The following is an 18,620-nucleotide window of genomic DNA, read 5'->3' as shown; positions in this document are numbered from 1 at the left end:
CGATTTCCCGGAAAAAAGCATAACGATTCTCTTCGTTCGCTTTCTCTCTTTCGTCTATATATCGGCAGTGTATAATAAGCAACTCGGCTTTTTGTCTCTCTTCGTGATATGAACGCGTTTAATTTTAGAGTTCTCGGCTCAGACACGCGAGCAAATAGCGCCGTGCGTTTTTCCAAGTATCTCAAAGTCGCGTTCGATGCCTCAAAGCTCCGGCTGCGCGCGCGCGCCTATCCCATACTCTTTCGAATAGCTAAAGCCCCTCGCGCGCGCGCGCGCGCTCACGCGGAGCTCACTATACAGTGGTAGTAGGTATAGGTAGCCTCTGCTCTCTGTCGCCGCGACGTCGTCGTGGTAGTCGTCTTCGTCTCGCCCGCCCCCTTTCTTTTTACTTTTTACGACGACACGTCGCTCGCGCGAGTTTCGATGTGCAATTCGCCATCCCTCTCTCTCTCTCTCTCTCTTTTTATGCGCTTTTTATTATTATTCTCGACTCGCTAGAGTGGAGGACGAGAGAGCCGAGGACCGAAGAAGGAGAACGAGGGAGACGATTTGCTGAATGATTCGAGTTATACGTAAGGTGCCGGTCTATTTCCGAATATTACCGATTCTATAGTTTGCTGCCAGCCGGTATTCTACGGTATGATTGAATCCCCATTTAATCGAATGCGGCATATGGGAATCAGTGTTGGTCGCCTTTATCGTGAATATCGCGAGCTCTATGATGCCAAATATAATGCCAGCGCGATTGAATGGGAATTTTTCGGAATCCATATAGCCGCTCGATCCATCTGCCGGTCGCGATTCGGAACGCTTGGTACACGAACGTCATGCGAGCGATCTACCTTGCCGATCGTAGGCAGGTTCGCTCTCTATAATGCCGAGCGCGCAGCTCCGATGCTAAGTCCGAGTGCAGCGCTCAGCTGCTCGAGTTCACGCAATAACAGAATCCAACATGGCCAAATGGTTGGGCCTCGACAAAGTTAACAACTTTTTGCAGATTATCAAACATAATGGAGGCATCTGGGGCTCGTTGCGTACGCTCTACAGGTCAGTCTTTTTCGCACGTATCTTTATTCGCGTTGCTTCGACCTCCGTACGCTCGGGGTGCACCTCTGCTCGACGTAGTGTCCAAGATTGAGAGGTTAGATCTCTCTCTCTCTCTCTTTCTGACAATGTTATGAAACAAACATCAGCTCGCAGAGAAGAGATCTTTCGCGATTTCGTTGCACCGCTGCTCCTCGTGTTGACGATTCACCTTCTTGCAGGATGGACGAGTTGAAGTTTGGCGATTGCGTCGGCGAGGACAAGTATGGAAACAAGTACTACGAGAACAACATGTACTTTGTCGGTGAGTGTTTCTTTTTCATTGCATTAAGTACTGTTAGCAGACGATAACGAGAGTCGATTTGATAATTCCACAGGCCGAAACAGATGGGTCGTGTACAATCCGAAAGTCCACCTGAACTACGACGCGTCGCAAGTACCAGCCGAGTGGTTCGGCTGGCTGCATTACAAGACGGATTTGTTGCCCCACAGAGACCCGCACAGACCAAAATACAAGTGGATGGTCGAACACACGCCGAACCTGTCGGGAACCGATAAGGCTTACATGCCCTACAGCACCACGAAGCCAAAGATCGAAGCCTGGCAGCCGAAGGACTAGATTGTTGTATAATACGCTAATGATTACGCTAAATGATATATAAGTTATTGGCGCTCTGTCGTCGCGATAAACTGTAAATTCAAAGAGTCAAAGAAATAAAGGTAAGATTCTCTCAAGCCAGTCCTGTTGTTTTCCAAGTCCGGCTAATTGAACGCATACGTTATGGAGAGCTAAGGGAAAATTATCGGTCTACTTAGCGCGAACGCGGCGGTCGAGAGCGTGTCCCTTTCGCACTGATATATTATGCACGCGTGTGAGAGGAGTAAATTTCCGCTTATTAGATTATTGCATTACACACCGGCTCGCTCGGAACTGGAGAGAGGACGTGAGCCAAGTCGCGCGCGCCGCAAGTAAGATGAAAAAGCGGGAAAAGAGTTGCGAGGGGGAGAGAGAGAGAGCCGAGCGGAAAAAGTGCAGCGCCGCGGTAGGTGGCTCTCTCTCGAGGGCGAAGATAAGTGGAACATAAATCGCGCGAGCGAGGCGAAAGTTTTGTCGGTTTTGTCGTCGGTTTGTCAGTGAATAAGCAGTAGCAGTGAGTGAGGGGTAGTGCGGCGCGCGCGCGTGTGTGTGTGTGTGAGAGAGAGAGAGAGAGAGAGAGAGAGAGCGAAGAGGAGGCGGGACAGGGATGACAAGATCGAGGCGTGTTCGGGCGATAAATCAGACTTAACTTGTTGTGAGCTTGTACTTTGGGCGCGGGGTACAAAGGGCGCTTGTAAAATGATCGTCATTGTCGCGCCCGCGCGCTTCGATTGCACGCGCTTTTATTTAGACTCTAAAGCGGCGGCGAGAGAGAGAGAGAGAGAGAGAGAGATAACCCGCACGCGTCGCTGTGCGGATGCGTATCTGGAATGTGATTTAGGCTCGGCTCGGCGTAAGTACGCCAACTGCGGGGGGGCGCGAAGTGAGAGAGAAAAAAGTGCAGTCGTAAATAGCACTCTGTATAAGAGCGCGTATAAAGTTGCGGCGCGGCGAGAGTCGATGAGGAAATTTATCGAGCCTCGAGCCGTTAATACTTGCTTAGGCGGGGACTGTAAATCAGTGAAAAATTTCGTAATTGGAGGAATATGAAAAAAGTTGGCTGCAAAGTCGCCGCCCGCGCGAGTAATTAGGCGTATTCGAAAGCGAAAGGTGGCACGTAAGTAAGGCGCGCGGGCGGCGACATTTTTATGCTCGCAAGTAAGCGAGCGAGCGAGCGCAGAGAGTCGGCCGACAAAGAGATTTAGTGGCTTTAGTGCAGGGGAAATTGCTCTGATTTATCGGTCGCTCTCTTTCTCTCTCTCTCTCTCGCGAAGGCAAGAATATTATTGCTAGGCGGGCGTGCGCGCGTAAGAAGAAAGCGAGTGGGGATTATCGCGTGCGCTCGCGAGCAAGAGTGCGCTGTATAGGTATAGGTATAGGTAGTGGATACGCGGGGCGCATAGCGGGGGGTATTACACAGAGAAGGAGCGGAGGCTGCTGCGGCAGCTTGGCGCTAGGGGCCAAATCTCGATATGGATGCGCGCGCGACAGTCGTAGGGATTTGCCTCCCTCTCTCAAACTTAATCATAACAGCCTGTTAGCTAAATGTATACCACCGCCGCCGAGGCCGCTACCGCCGCTGGCGCTTCGTTCGTACAAATAAAGACAGGGGGTCGGTATAGCTGCTAGAGCCATGACCGTTTCTCGCCGGCGATTGCTCAAATTGTTTCTCCCCGCTTCCTTCGATCATCCCGGCGCGTTGGGCTCCCCTCGCAGATCTCTCTCTCTCTCTCTCTCTCTCTCTCTCTCTCTCTCTCCGTGTGTAAGCGAGCGCGCGGCAGTGGCACTTGCAGAGCGGCACAAAAGACCCTTTATTAAATTAATCTACTGTTTGGTAAATTGATGCCGTGTCGAGAGTGTACACACGGGCGCATTACTGAATTAACGACGTTATACACGACTTGAAAATCGGCCAGTCCAGTTGGCGCAAGGCGCAGCTGATTAGTGCTCGGAAAAAGCGGCCTTTATATATATATATATCGGAACCGAAGCATTCAAGCTCTAAATATATATATATATATATATATATATGGAGCGGCCGGATTTAATCAACGGGATATACTACACTGGCGGACTGCGAAAAATCAATCGAGCATGAGGAGATCGTCGTTTATGGCTTTGAAAAGCCCCGGCGATCGAGTCGAGCAGTCGGCGGGAAAAGTCATTGTGCTGCAGCTGACACGACTTCTGCGCTGCTTTGCAGAACGGATCAACGCCGCTGCGAGCTCAAAGAGCGGAGGATATATGGATTATACCATTAGAGCGAGTGCTATACAGGGATGCGGATTATTCGGGGGACGGAAGCGAAATGACTGCACATCACATGTCTATTGTAATTGTATTGACCATTTATTCGACTGACTTTTTTCCTTCCTCGTCGAGCCTTTCTTCTTCTCCTCCTCGACGATATATATATATATATATATATATATATATATATAATAATATAGTACACAAGCTGCATTTAACACGTATATATATAATTTTTACAATACCTTCTTACTTATTTTTTCTCCTCGCCTTTATTATATACAATCGACCGATATCGCGCGCAATTGTCTATATTATATATATATATATTTCGCTTATATAAATTACGAGTTACTGTACAGCGATTAAAAATTGCTCTCCCGCGCGAGTTTCACAATATTCAGCTTTGTTATTATGTTATTGTTTTATATGTATAATATTTATATATTTATAATTTAATACGTTTTACGCCGTAGTACGTCGTCCTACACATAGTAAACGCAGTCGCTCAGAAATGATAATAACACATGTACTGATAAAACTCTGTCGACGAGTGTATAAATATAGTAATAATAATAATACTAACGCAATAATAAATAAACAACGAAGATTGCATCATCATGATAATATCATCAACAACAAAAGTTAGTTTTTTCCTTGGGCGCGCAAGGGTATACAATAATAATAAATAGCCCGAATAACGAGGGTGTATGTGTGTGTGGGTGTGTGGCAGGTGTAAATAAATGTGAATAATAAGGGCCGCGCCGCCGCCGCCGCCGCGTGAGTGAGTATATGCGTGTGTATCTACAAGGTATTTACAATGAAAAGGAATACGCGCGCGCGCGGGGGGGGGGGCAGGGGGAAGGGTGAGAGCGCGGGCTGCGGTGCGGTGGTTTTTGCGAGCAGCGTAGCGGCGGCCGGGCGGGAGGATAAGGGATATAAGGGACGCGGCAAGAGAGTGAGAGAGTGAGAGAGTGAGAGAGTGAGATAGAGGGAGATAGAGGGAGAGAGCGTAGGAGGGCGGTTGCTCGGCAGCTCGCCGCCCCCCGCGAGAGCGCGAGCATCGGAGCGGAGACTAGGCCACGCCTATGGGATGCTGCCGCCGCTGCTGCTGGGCTCGAGTCAGTAGCCGAGTCAGGGAGCGTACTGGTGATGCTCGAGCTCGCGCCTCAGCCTCTTGGCCGCCGTCTCGGGCGTCGTCCCCGTCGAGCTTGGCTGGTGCTGCTGGCTCTTGTCCGGCTCGCTGCCGTCGGCGTCGGCGTCGCTGCAGCCGTCCTCGGCTTCGCCCACGACGCCCTCGACCTCCTCCTGGCGCCGCTTGGCCGTCGCCATCTCCGCGGCGTGCTTCTTGCGCCACTTGGTCCGCCGGTTCTGGAACCACACCTGCAAGGCACACCGAGACGTTGTCCGTTTTATGAGAGGCTGCCACGACGACGACGACGACGACGACGACGACGACAACCCTTCCCTCCCCCGCTTCTTTTTCATTTGGCGCACCCTTATTGCTCGCGCGCGATACTCTCGGCGTATATAACTCCCTCGGCGCTCGTTACCTTAATTAAATACATTGTTGCGGGGACGAGGACGCTCGCAAGCGCGCAGCGGGCTTTTCTCTTAATTTTTCCGCGTTACACCGCGATGTTGCGCGTTGGGGTGACTCTAGCTCGAGAGAGAGAGAGAGAGAGAGAAAGAGAGAGAGCGAGTTGAGCGTCGTATTGGGGGAAGAAGGCGGGAAAATAGATTTTTTTATCGCATTAGTCACGCACGCGGTGCTACGCATTGGGGTCGAGACTGCAGCGTCTAGTTCTCGCGGATGGCACAACTGTTAGAGATTTATTAAATCGGCATTATCTAAGCCGAAAACCGCATCGCTCGCCGCTTTATTTTCATTTTTTTAAAGCCCGACACGCGCGCGCAATTATGTCGACATGTGTAGATACGAGATGGATGCGTCGCGCGAGTATCAAGAGGGCGGCGCTGCGGATATACATAACGCGCGGCGGCCGAGGGTTTCAACGGGGGCTTAGCGGGATTTGCTTTTCCTTTTTTTCCGTTCATAAATTTCCATGCCGCGCGCTGGCGTTCATATTTCAAAGTCTTCCGGATCGCTTGAGCGGGCAATTCAACATCGATGAGAGGCATAAAAGCCCGGGAAATTTGATTCCGGAATAAAAGTAGACTCTGACACGCAGGCAGTGAGAGAGAGAGAGAGAGTGAAGCCATTTCCGATGGGCAAAGTTCTGCTCGCGCGCACATATATCGATACGGGGAGTCGGAGGCACGAGAGCGGAATACAGAGGAGCGCATTATCGCTTTACTTTGCGAGGCCGTCTCGAGAAAGAAGAATCCGACGCGTCGTCCTATACGTGTGTATACCTATATAGCAGCACGCAACACAGAGCGAGAGAGCGAGAGAGAGAGAGAGCGAGAGAGCGGCCTGTGCAGCTGCGCTGATGAAGGGAGCTATGCAGAGAACGCCGTCTGCTGGCGTGATTTATCATAGCTTGTCGTGGCAGTATGCGCGCGCGCGGCTCTACACGCGTCAAGGTAAAAGCCATACAGCACGGGCTGTCGCGCGGGAAAGAGTCCCTCTCTCGCTCTGGCACTTCTATACTAATTGACGTCATCGATATTGGTATCCGTCGACGAGCTGCGATTACCCCAGCGTAAACAAGTACGCCCCTCTCTCAGCGCGGCCGACGCACGCTGTACCTACTGCTGCAGAGGGGGAGAAGAGCTAACCCGCAGATAGATATATATATATGTAGAGAGAGATAGCGCTGCACATATATATATATATAGAGAACGCAACTTTCGCTCGGCCATCCTCGAGTCGTAATAATTCAAGGAAAAATTGCCCGTATCGTACGTATGGGCGCTAGCTGTATAATAGATTGAAAAGCGAGAGCGAGAGCGGAGATAATTAGATTACACGCGTAGAGCGGCGCGGCGGCGGCGAGTCAGTTGAGCGAGACGTAATTCGTTTGACGCCGAGATTTTGGGGTGTCACGCTCTTTTAGCTCTTATTCTCACTCTCGATGGCGCAGCGAGCTATTACTATCTAATGGATATCTCGCGCGCGCTATTAAGGGATACGTATATATATATATATATATATATATATATATATATATATATAATTTAATTGATATCGCTCGCTCTCGGCCGGATTAGACGCGTGCGCGCGTGCGTGTATAAGTCGAGCTGCGCGCGGAATGTAATACACGAATAAGCGCGGCAAATCCGCGGGTAATTGAATCGAGAGAAATCCCCGAGCGCCGCCGGCAACATGGCTACGCGCGCTGAGCCTTCAATAAAAATGTAAATAGCCGTCTCGATCCCAGCGGCGCTCTATATATGCGCTGCGGATAAACAATGCATGTGCGTGTATACAAACCTTGACTTGGGACTCGGTCATGCCGAGGGCGTAGGCGAGCTTGGCGCGCTCGGGTCCCGCGAGGTACTTGGTCTGCTCGAACGTCTTCTCCAGGGCGAATATCTGCTGTCCGCTGAAGGTCGGCCTCGTGTGCTTCTTCTTGCCGGGCTCGTGCTCCGAACCGGCGCCGCTCATCGCTTGGTGGTGGTGCTGCTGCTGTTGCTGCTGCTGCTGCTGCTGCTGCTGACAGCCCAGCTGCTGGGACACTGGAACCGGCGGCGCTTTTCATTAAAAATCGGCCCGCGACACTCCGAGCAGAGAGAGAGAGAGAGAAAGCTTATGCAGTGCAGAAGCAGGATGGCGGAGAGGCTTAATTTAATAAAGCAATTTGTAACGGAATACGAAACGAGGCAATAATGGCCGTTATCCCGTCGGGCGGGGAGGGTCCTAACGAGCTGCTTACCGCACATCCTACACTCTCTCGCTGGCTCCTGCTCCCGGCGCTGCCGCTGTGACCATGTAGTAAATAGTCCGAGGGAGAGAGTCCTATACTACCGCTAGCACTACTACTAATACCATTACACGCGCTGCACGTATTCAACTTGACTCGCGCGCGCGGAAAAAGCGAGAGAGCCGTATGTGTTGAGCTCGTACCGCTGTTTTTCCAGCAGGCGTCGCTTCTCTCTCTCGTATTTTTTGTCGAGCTTGTGAAAACATATAATATCTCTCTCTCTCTCGTTTTCTCGGGGCGCTGTACGGCTCGTGAAGGATGGCCCGATGGCTTATTGAATAAACATAGCGCTAGGGCTTATACGAGCCCCGATCGGCGCATAAAGCATCTCCGGAGAGTCAAGAAATTACGCCGCTGGGACTCTCTCGACTCATCGCTCCGCTGCTGTATATATTCCATAATACCAATCGTCCGGTTATATGCCTGCGCCTACCTATATATACATACACGATACGTCCGTACGCGCTCATGAGCTTTGCATTCTGATTTTACGACGAGCCCGGCCGATTGGCCGTGCATCATATTGTACATATATAGAAGGGATAGGAGCTGCTGCTGCTGCTGCTGCTGCTGCACCGACTCTTTTCTCCACGAGATTGTCGCTTATTGAGAAAACCTGCTGACACCTGCTCTCTCTCTGTTCTCTCTCCGAGGAGCCAATAATGAAACCCCGCCGAGTACACACACACACACACACACACACGTGCAGCCAGTCCGGAGGAAAAGGCAAGAAAGTACTATAGTCACGTGTCCGCAGATTTCACGCGGTTTCACGGGCTTCCTTAATCGGCCGCCGGAGAAAGAGCTAGTATCGTAACACATCTCTCTCTCTACAGCAGCAGCAGTAGCAGAGCAACACACGCCCCCCCAGCAGCAGCGAGAGGCGGGCAAACGCGTGTGCGCGGGCGCGCGCCTCAAGAATAATGGCTTTTTCATGCGAGCGTTATTATAGCTGGCCCCCGGAATCCCGCTAGATTACGCGCGCGCGCGCCGCACACATCACACGCCGAGATACCGCGCACTCATTCTTATGTCTACGCACATCACTCCATATACCTAACGCGCGGCTACACACACACGCACGACGAGCTAGCGTGATTTATTGCGCGATAACCGTTATACGCGACGGCTAACCGCTCGGCCGCGTGCTGGATGTACCGCAACTCTTTTTTTTTTTTTTCTTCTTCTGCGAATGCGTATACCTATAAAGCGCGCGCGTGCATCGTTCTAATGCTATACGTCGCACACACGCCCACTCGTTAATGTATTCGAATGTGTAATCGCGACGAGTCGAGCCATCGATCTGCAGCCGCTTTCGGAGCTGAGTGTAAGGGAGAGCGAATTTCGAGAATTCATGCAAGCACAGATGCGCACGATGTCTCTCGTATATACTTGAATTTTTATCTCGGCGGCTGTTGTATATGCGCTACTGCATGGGCTTATCTATTGTATGTATCAATGAAATCCCGCACGCTGTGTAGGCAGGGATTTTCATATAGTTTTCTCGGTAATCGGGGGGGAGAGAGAGAGAGAAGGGGGCAGATATCGCGCGTATGAAACGGCGAATCAATATATATAGAGGAGCGTGTATAAGCGTTGCGGATCATCGTTGGCTTTTTCGGAGATTCTACGCGGTAACCGCAAAAAATAGGCCTCTGTGCATGCGCATGGTTTGCGGATCTGGAAATTATTCTGCGTGCGCGAGGATTTGTACGATGCGCGTGATGGTTGTTGTAGCGGGAGATGATCGTTTTTTCTACCGCCTGTTTCTATGTGCGGTGTGTGGATATAATCGTCGCTTGTGCGCTGAATTCTATACGGAGGGATCAATCGTATAGGGTTGTGTTTTGTTGTTCCAAGTGGGGAATCGGAAAACTCGAGCGGTTTTCAATTTAGTTATAGCTGTCGATGTAAACTTTCATCTTGATAAAGCGTTTGAGCACCTTTTCGAATATAAGTATTTTTTTGCCGAGTACATAGCAGGGGTAAACAAACTGAGGGGAAAGGAGTCTCAACTCCGATTTTTCAATTTCAAGAGATTATATTCGATCTAAACTTTTGATACTTTTCGTATAGAAGGAAGAAATTTCCCAATGTCCAATGCGATGTTTGAGAAGTAATTTTTTACCTACAAGCTCCAATTCATAAAATTTGGATGTATTAATATAAGATCAGCTAGCTTTTATGCAAGTCGATATTTCAATGCTGCCCAGTACAATAACTATATACATTTGCCAGAATAAATACAAAAGGGGAAATTTGAGAAGAGAGTGATGTATCAAATAATATGACCACCATAATCGTATAAACCTCCCGTGTCTCCGGCAGGCGAATGTAGGTGGCGCATAGGCACTTTTTCATTTTTCAAATACTTATAGCGCTTTGCCAACCAATGCTAAAACTGCTTCGTTTGGCCTGCTATAAACTTGGGTCGCTCATGCATCCATACTGTAAAGGTATATGTGAAAAATTGATGTTTGTCATACTGAGTTGTTTGCGGCTATAATACTAAAATTCCATGAACGCCATGAGTTTTTTTTTTAACGTGTTCATTACAATAATAAAACTTTTAGAGTATATTTGTGTTTAATCAATTTACAATGCAGTGATATCAAACAGCGATTTATTCAATTACGAGAATTTCTAGAGTATTAATACTATATATTATGCAAATCCTCCTCTCTTAAAAAAGTGATGGGCTTTGTTGTGAAGCATTTAATTGAGAATCGGTCGCCTGGTACAAGAATTAAGGAACGCGAATCAGAAATACAGATTTTATTGCATAACCTACAGACGCTTCAAACTGTTGGCGCTAAGCAGGCAGCAAAATTTAAATGTTAAATATGCCATGATAAGGAGTGCGCGAAGCGCACTTAAATTTCCTAGTTATAATAAAAAATTGATGGTATCAACGATAGTTACCGCGAATTCAAGAAGTTTAGAGCATAACTATAATGCAGTGTACACTCATATTTCTTAGTGAAAGTTATCACCGGGAAGAAATCGTATTTTTATTATTTGGCTGGCAACAATGTAGAAACTCGAATATTTGATAAATGCTACACTTCAAAAATACATTAAATGAATTAAGATCCGTATTATTAATACATCAATTTTAAGCATCCTGTCTGAATTCAGTTGAGGTTCATACATGAAAAGTCAATGAAGCGCGATTCTCGTTATTTTACTTTTGATATTATAATATACCTCGAGTCGCATATGTTTATATTATTAGTAAAGTCGCGCACTATTCGTCACTGTTATCCAGGAACGCATCCACAACTTTACAGGTGTAATTCATTCGTAAATTATATATTGAAAATAAAAACCAAACTACTGGCGGGTAACGCATGTTCTCTATAAGGCATTAAAAAAAAAAAAAACTCATGCCAGCGTTTCATATCACGTGATGCAAATATTAGCTTTGATAAATGCACGTGTGCGAAACGTGTGCGGTCTAAAAAAACAAAGTGAATGAGAAAGTATCGAAAAAGATTTTTGGCAGAGAATGAACTCCGAGGAGAATTCAGGACATCAGTTCCAAATTATACGATTGTCCCAAGATTGTATAAGAGTGTATACTGTGTATATAAGTATATAAGAGCGCGAAAATGACTCACGCGCGTATAGAGGAAATGAAAGAATAGTGCTTATACACAGAGTATTTCTATAAGAAGTCGAGTATATAGCAAAAAGCTTTCTCATATGTAGATAATAATATGTTGGGGGGATCCCTGAATCCGATGAGAATTCACGCACGATTTCACGCGGACATGGCAATGACGCCGTTGTATTGAAAGGGTAATAATAACTTTCAAGTTTGCTAAATTGTTTGTCGTAGTACCGGAATGCAATGCTGCGAAATATCTATGTGCTGTTATTTGAGTTTGCGCGATATTAAGTATTACTTGAAAAGAACAGTCGTTACTGTTAATGGATTCAATCGAAACAAAAATTTCATAAATGTGCGATTGTTGGTGGCGCGCGCGTGATGTAGCTTTTGGTAAATTACTTATTGTTCGCCGATATAACTTTATAGCTGTACACGATAAATTCGAAATATCGGGTGCGAAGAAGGATATCAGAAGTCAAATCCACTGGATAAACTTGCGCTGTTTGATGGTAGAAGCCGCAAGAACGCTTACATTATATCGTCATAATGTGCGACTCGCGATCGGTTAGTGTAGTTTTATTCTCTAATTTATAATAGAATTTTTCAAAAATTATAAAATTTTCGCGAGATTACGGCGGTGCGCGATATTATTCGGACTTAAAAGTCACGTTATCCACAGCGTTCCGAATGTTGCGGGCATCACAATTTCGAAATCGCGAAATATTAACTCTTCGGTTGACGTTACCAACGATTAATGTCAATGATGAGTTTCGTCGAAAACTGTAATAGCTCCGATAGGTAAACAACGACGTTTACCGAGGGAACAAATGATCTTCTTTTAAAATTCTCATCTCCGCCGCATATAATCCTATATCAAAAGGCCATATATCTTACAGTCAAAACGACGCACCGCCCAATCCATCCCTACAAAGACGAAAACGAACGACGCTTCCTCGATACCTGCCCGATAACTATCGTCGGGTATATCATTATCCGCACGTATAAGTATATGGAAGCCGCAACAAGGAGTTTCGAACGTCAGGTGCAGGAGTATCAAAGTCGCTTGTTATCCTCCGATCGCATCAGTTATATCTTTAGTCACTCGTGTCTTCACATCGGCGCGCAGTCGTACAAAACGACACCCCCCTTCGGAATTGATGACCCTCGCTGATGAGATACTCTTTCTCTCTCTCTCTCTCTCTCTCGCTCGTTCTCTCGCTCGTTCTCTCCTTGTTGGATGAGATTGACATACGGATACAGCGGGATACCTACTCGGATTTCTCGCGATAATGCGCGCTGCGTGACGCGAGCAATAACGCGACGCTTAGAGTCGATGACTGGAAGAGTTTTATGTATGTATGGGTTGCTACTGTGTGGCCGCATCGCTAAGTATATATTTGCGGCTGACGTGTCGAGGGTACTCGTGTACTGGGCTGCTGGTAGTGCAGCTAGTGTTATCTCAAATTTGCTTTATCGCCGCTGCGTGCACACGTATAACACGCGTGATCGTATCGACGTGAAAAGATTATCGTCCTGATAATGGAGCGATCGTAATTGATGAGTAGGAAATCCGTCGTTTATATTTGCGCAGAACCGATATAATGGATGATAGCTATAAGAGTTTCAGTTTCTCGAAAAACCTCGACAAATTCCCACTCATTAATGCCGCAACACACACACACACACACACACACACACCGCAGCATAAACAAATACTCGCACAGTAAATGAGAGAAAAGTGTTATTCCAGCCAAGGCACACACGTATATCCGGCGCTCGACTTCCGTCCCTATATACGCGCGACGTTATATATATATATTCCTTTTTATGCAGTTTACACAAGATCGACATCGGCGCGCGGTTGACAGGCAGAAAGATCCTAAGAAAATAAACAGTTGGTGTGACTCCGCCGCGTCGAGCTATGATAATAAGCCATCTTGATGTCGCTCGCGCGATGACGAGAGAGAGAGAGAGAGAGAAAAAAGGTTGTTTGCATAGGCCGGTATGATAAATTAGGACTTACGGGAATGGAGCCGCGCTCTCCAGGCGAGCGGGTCGCTGACGAGGCCCTGGAGTCCGGGCCAGTAGACCGCCGGGTGCCGGGGCTCGCTCCGCTGCTGGAACTGCCCGATTCCTGATGCGATGCCGATATGGAACAGAGGAAGAGGTGCGCGTAAAGCGAGACGGTCTGTCACATTGATAGCTGTAACAATGCTTGCTCGAGCGCTATATAATATACCAGTGGACGCGGCGGCGAATCCCGCGTGCATGGCGTATCTGGGCGCGGGCGGCGCCGACTGCTGCTGCTGCTGCGGGCTGGGCTGCTGCTGCTGCTGGGCGGGCTGCGTGGGCGCGGGCCTCGAGAGGATGGTGTCGATGCCGTGGGGGTTGCTGCCGACGGAGGTGATCGAGGTGGCCGGGCTGTGCTTGCCGCTGCCCGTCGGCGAGCTCTGGCCCTGCTGCTGCTGCTGCTGCTGCTGCTGGGCCGAGGCGTTGGAGACAGGAACCTGCTGCTGCTGCTGCTGGAGCTGGCTGCGCTCGGCCATGGAGTGGAGGGCGGCGAGGGGCTGGGAGGCGGCGAGCATGGAGCCGGCGGCCGCCGCGGCGGCGGCGTTCAGGTTGAGGAACTGGAGGACGTGGGGCGAGGCAAAGTCGTGGAGCCAGGGCGGCCTCGGCTGGAGCTGCTGGTGCTGCTGGTGCTGCTGCTGGTGCTGCTGCTGCTGCTGGGGCGAGTGGGACTGCTGCTGGGGCTGCGGGCCTCCGGGCGGCGGCGGCGAGCACGAGCCCATCGACGAGCCGGCCGAGGAGCTGCGCTCGTCCTGCTCGATCCCCTGCGGTTGCGGGTCAGGTCGATCGTCAGCGGCGTCAGAGGCCAGTCGTCGATTCGCGGAGATAAACGAGACGGGATCTGCACTCACCGGATGCATGAGCTGGCCGTGCGGGTGGAGCTGGTGCTGGTGGAGCTGGAGCTGGTGGTGCGGCTGGGCCTGCTGGTGCCGGTGCTGGTGCCGGTGCTGGTGCTGGGCTGGCTGCTGCTGCTGCTGGTGCTGGGCCGCCGGGGGAGTGGCCGAGGACATGTCCAGGGCGGCGAACTGCTCGAGCCCGAGGCTACTCGGCTCCTTGCTCAGCGTGCACACCATCGCGCAAGCGGCATACTTTGTCCCGTGCTAGCACACTCACTGCTGCTCGCTACTCTCGCCTGCGCCGTCCGTCCGTTCTTTAGCTATATATCCGACTCGTCAGCAGCTTGTCCGCTACACTATAACGTAGAGAGAGAGAGAGAGAGAGAGAGAGAGAGAGAGAAACGGAGCCGATCTTCTCTCGACGAGGCAGCGACGAGGTCTCTGCGCGCGGCGGAGAACCGCGAGGGAAGCTGCCGGCGCGAAAGTGGGCGAGGCCGCTCGGCGGGTCGCGGCGATTGGTCGGGGCGGGATTCCCGAGTCGGAGGCACTCATAGGTCGCTGCGATTCGGCCCCGGCCGAGCCGCGCTGGGCGGAGCCTCTCAATCTCGCGTTAGCTTCTTGTTAAGCGTCTTTCATTGTGTGTTTAAACTCGTTATTTATGATGCCGACTGAATAAAACAAGAGCTCCTCGCTCTTACCTACACACTTGTACTCGCGCTTGGCCCTCCGCCGCCGCCGCCGCCGCCGTCGCTGAAACTTGCGCTCTGATTTTCTCTCGCCCCCGCCGCGGCTCTTCTCTCTCTCTCTCTCTCTCAACCTCGATTTCCTCAATTTTCCCGGTGAGCTGCCCCGGCGGCTATTAAAACGTCGAATAAATGGCCGGCTAATGCTGTCCAAACAGCCGAGAAAGAGAGAGACCTTTGTCGCGGGAGCTGCTGCTGAGTAGGGGCTGGTGCAGCTGTTCGCATTTCTCTCTCTCTCGCCAAGCGCGCGCAATACAGCGACAATATAACGAAGCAATCGCTTTTTATTAATATGTAAACTAATCGGCGATCCATCACGCGTCTGGTTAGCCGGCGAGACCGCGGCGGAAGATTGCGGCTCGATCATCAGGTGGTGTATGCGCATCGTCGCAGGGCCAGACAGTGATGCATCGATTCTGAAGCGCTAATTTTCCCTCGGAACGACTCGGCCGCGGCACACTTGCACATATGGACTGAGAGAGAGAGAGAGACGAGAGGAATTTGTCGGTTCTCTATTTTTCAGAGCGAGAGCCGCTCCCCCATCAGCTCACCTCTATTATACGCACCTATAGGTGTGTATAGCGTCGCAGCCATACAGCCGTGTAATAATGTAGCAGAGAGTGCGCATCGCCGGAGAAAGAGAGCGAGAAACGATTAGCCGCGAATAAAGGGATGCATTTGCGGAGGGGGGACGTCGGAGTCGGCTTTTGAACGCGCCGAGCAGCTTATATACACACAAGCGCGCACACACACGTACATGGGAGAATCCGTCCAAGAGAGAGAGAGAGAGAGAGAGCGTTAGAGGACATAATAGCGGCTCTAAGCGTCAAATTAGCTGCAGCACCCCCTCGGAAATTCGTGACTTTTTCTGACGGCTATACAAATAGAGAGAATAACGCGGGCTGCTGCAGCGCGCGGCTCACTTTTTCTCGCCCCTCTGCCCTATAGCTGATGCTCCATTATAAGACCGAACGCCCGCGGACAATGGCCCTGCTGCGGAGAGTAGCTTCCGGTGCGACTTTTCGACTCTATACCTGCGCCGGCATTGTCGCATTATATACGTGCGAGCTGATGCTGCTCTCTCTCTCTCTCTCTCTCTCTCTCTAATGCCCTACGCACGATGCATTGTGAGCCGCTGATGCGCTCGCTCGGCAACTTGTTGATGCGCAGCATCATCGACTATTTATCATAAAAATCCGCGGCGCATTAAAAGCCAATGACGAGAGAGAGAGAGAGAGAGAGAGAGAGCCGCCGCGGGCGGTCAAGCTAAGCATCGTCGCTGCGTAAAAAGGATTCGTCAGCTCGATTGATGCTGCGCAGCACACAAGTAGGTGTAATGCGGGGGGAAGGGGAGGAAGCTCGAGTCGTCAGCCGTCAGCTGCCATAAACAAGTGCTTACCGCAATCTAATGCGTCCGTAATGGTTCTCTCTCTTCTCTCTCTCTCTCTCTCTCTCTCTCTCTCTCTCGCTCTGTCTCTCGTATCTCCCCCAAGCTTCCTCCTCCTCCCGGACTGCTTCCTGCAAGGGTATACGGCGCGCACTTGCCGGCGCGCGCGATTTAATTACTATGTAAATGTCGCATTCCCCGAAAGCCCCCTGCCTTCTCTCTCTCTCTCTCTCTCTCTCTCTCTCTCTCTCTCTCTCTCCGTCGCCCGATGTCCTTAATTACTTTGTACGTTATATTATACGAGTAGTCCCCGCAGCGCCGCCGAGATTCAACTCCATTAGTCCTTTTCTTCCCGAGAAGAGAGGGAGTTTAGTTTTCGGTTTGAATAAATATCGAGAGAGAGAGAGAGAGAGTATACGTATATACATGCAGTCGCGGAAATTATAGCAGCCGAGCGAGCGGCGCTCGTTTTAGTTTATTGCCGTAGGCGGCGGCAGAGAGCGGGGGCGATATCCGCGAGCGCGAGCCCAATAAAAGTCCCAATAATAATGTCGGATGTTTTCCGATGCAGCGTATTTGATTTAGTGTCGGCCATTTTGTGATCACATATCTGCCTCGTAAATCTCGAGTTTGGGCTCCTCTCTCGGCGCCAGCAAATATCAAACGTCGATGCGGCGGCGGCGGCGGCTGCGGAGCGCGCGTAAAATATTGCCCGCCAGCGCAGAGCTCTCTCTCTCTCTCTCTCTCTCTCTCTCTCTCTCTCTCTCTACCTCTACACCCCTCGGCCTCTCTGCCTGCAGATATCAGCGCGTCTTTTTCATTTTTCCATCTCCCCGCCTATGATACCATACGCAAACTCGCCGCTGTACGTCGTATACGCGCACAGTTGTATTGTTACGCGCGCGCGCGCGCACGTAAGAAAATTCAGGAGCGCGCGCGAGTCCATCAAAGCTTTAACTGCGAGCGCGCGGTTTGACGTTTTGCGTTATCTAATTGCTCGTTACTCCGAAAGAGCGAAAGGGATCCGCCAGCTCTCGGCCATTCCATTTCAGGCTATTCAATTGCGCGCAGCTCTATGTGTGTGTGCGCGCTGCACCGCGGCGCGATACTGCAGCCCATAAAGTCTACCGCCCGGCTGCATTATGATTCTTGCGCTCTGCCGCTGCTGCGTGTATAGTCGAGAGAGAGAGAGAGAGAGGAAAAAACGAAAGAGCCGAGCTCTGTCTGGCATTAAAGAACGATATTCATAAAAGCAGCGAGCGCGGGAGCCAAGAAATCCGGAGATGATTAATATTCGGCTGACAGCTCTCTGGATATAGTCCTTCTCTCTCTCTCTTGAGCGCGAGCGCAGCTCCGGCTAATAAAAATACGACTCTCGCGCGTGAAAAATAGCTGCTACTTGCGCTCATTAGGGCCGCCTCCGGATAGACGGATTTTTATTAAAAACTCCAACGCGTTATACTTTAATATTTGCTCGCTCTATCTCCCTGTACACACTCACGTATACACAATACATACACATGTACGGCCGAATGCTAGCGCTCGCGCTCTCTGATCGATGGGGACTGATTGAGTCGTAATATTGGGGCCGATATCGCGCCACCATCTGTCGCGCCTATACTACCTACTCCGCGCTTGCTCTCTATATATACCTTTGCTCCGTGTAATACGAGCGAGAGAGAGAGAGGATATATACTCGCTTTTATTGCGCGCGCGGTAAACATCGATGTGCGAGTTACACACATCACGCTAAACCATATGTATATATACGCCTGCTGCAGCGGCCGCCGCGGCCTTATGTCTATACACGTACAGCAAGTTCGGTATACCGGGCTATAATAATAAGCCGCGCGCGTTCCTACGCACGCACGCTCCGGCGGATTATTTCTCAAATGAAAAACCGCGGAATCGAGGGGGAGAGAGAGAGAGAGAGAGAGAGAGAGAGAGAGGAGGCCAGCAATTACCCGAATTCACGCTAGATATGTTCAATATTTGCCGGCCGAGCTTTGATCTTCCCTCCGCGCATTTCATCTTTCCTCTCTCACTTCGCATAATATTGATATGCACGCTCGCGAAAAGTACAGACGGCCAGCGCGCGCGCACGTAGGAGTAGATTGCTATAGAGCAGCTCACTCTCGCCCGGTTGCATTTTGCGG

At 50.2% G+C, this 18,620-nt stretch overlaps 2 protein-coding genes across 3 annotated transcripts; one reads left to right on the top strand and one right to left on the bottom strand.

Moving 5' to 3' along the window:
- Positions 1-934: 934 nt before the first annotated feature.
- Positions 935-1,783, top strand: Ndufa12 (NADH dehydrogenase (ubiquinone) 1 alpha subcomplex, 12). Its single transcript, NM_001172329.1, has 3 exons — positions 935-1,047; positions 1,266-1,348; positions 1,422-1,783. The coding sequence occupies exons 1-3, from the start codon at positions 953-955 to the stop codon at positions 1,661-1,663; spliced, it is 420 nt and encodes a 139-aa protein (NP_001165800.1). The 5' UTR covers positions 935-952; the 3' UTR covers positions 1,664-1,783.
- A 2,224-nt stretch (positions 1,784-4,007) lies between these two features.
- LOC100124273 (homeobox protein Nkx-6.1-like) lies at positions 4,008-18,409 on the bottom strand. 2 transcript variants are annotated; one of them, XM_016982244.3, is made up of 5 exons: positions 14,350-18,409; positions 13,671-14,262; positions 13,455-13,565; positions 7,329-7,573; positions 4,008-5,314 (listed from the first exon to the last, which is right to left on the bottom strand). In XM_016982244.3, the coding sequence occupies exons 1-5, from the start codon at positions 14,569-14,571 to the stop codon at positions 5,066-5,068; spliced, it is 1,419 nt and encodes a 472-aa protein (XP_016837733.1). In that variant the 5' UTR covers positions 14,572-18,409; the 3' UTR covers positions 4,008-5,065. The 2 variants fall into 2 exon arrangements, with proteins under 2 accessions (XP_016837733.1, XP_031788402.1); XM_031932542.2 differs by having other exon boundaries at positions 13,671-18,409.
- Positions 18,410-18,620: the final 211 nt, after the last annotated feature.

Source organism: Nasonia vitripennis, chromosome 5 (assembly GCF_009193385.2).
Source record: "Nasonia vitripennis strain AsymCx chromosome 5, Nvit_psr_1.1, whole genome shotgun sequence".
Lineage (NCBI taxonomy): Eukaryota > Metazoa > Arthropoda > Insecta > Hymenoptera > Pteromalidae > Nasonia > Nasonia vitripennis.
Note: the sequence above shows the minus strand (reverse complement) of the source record. Positions and strands in the feature narration are given on the sequence as shown.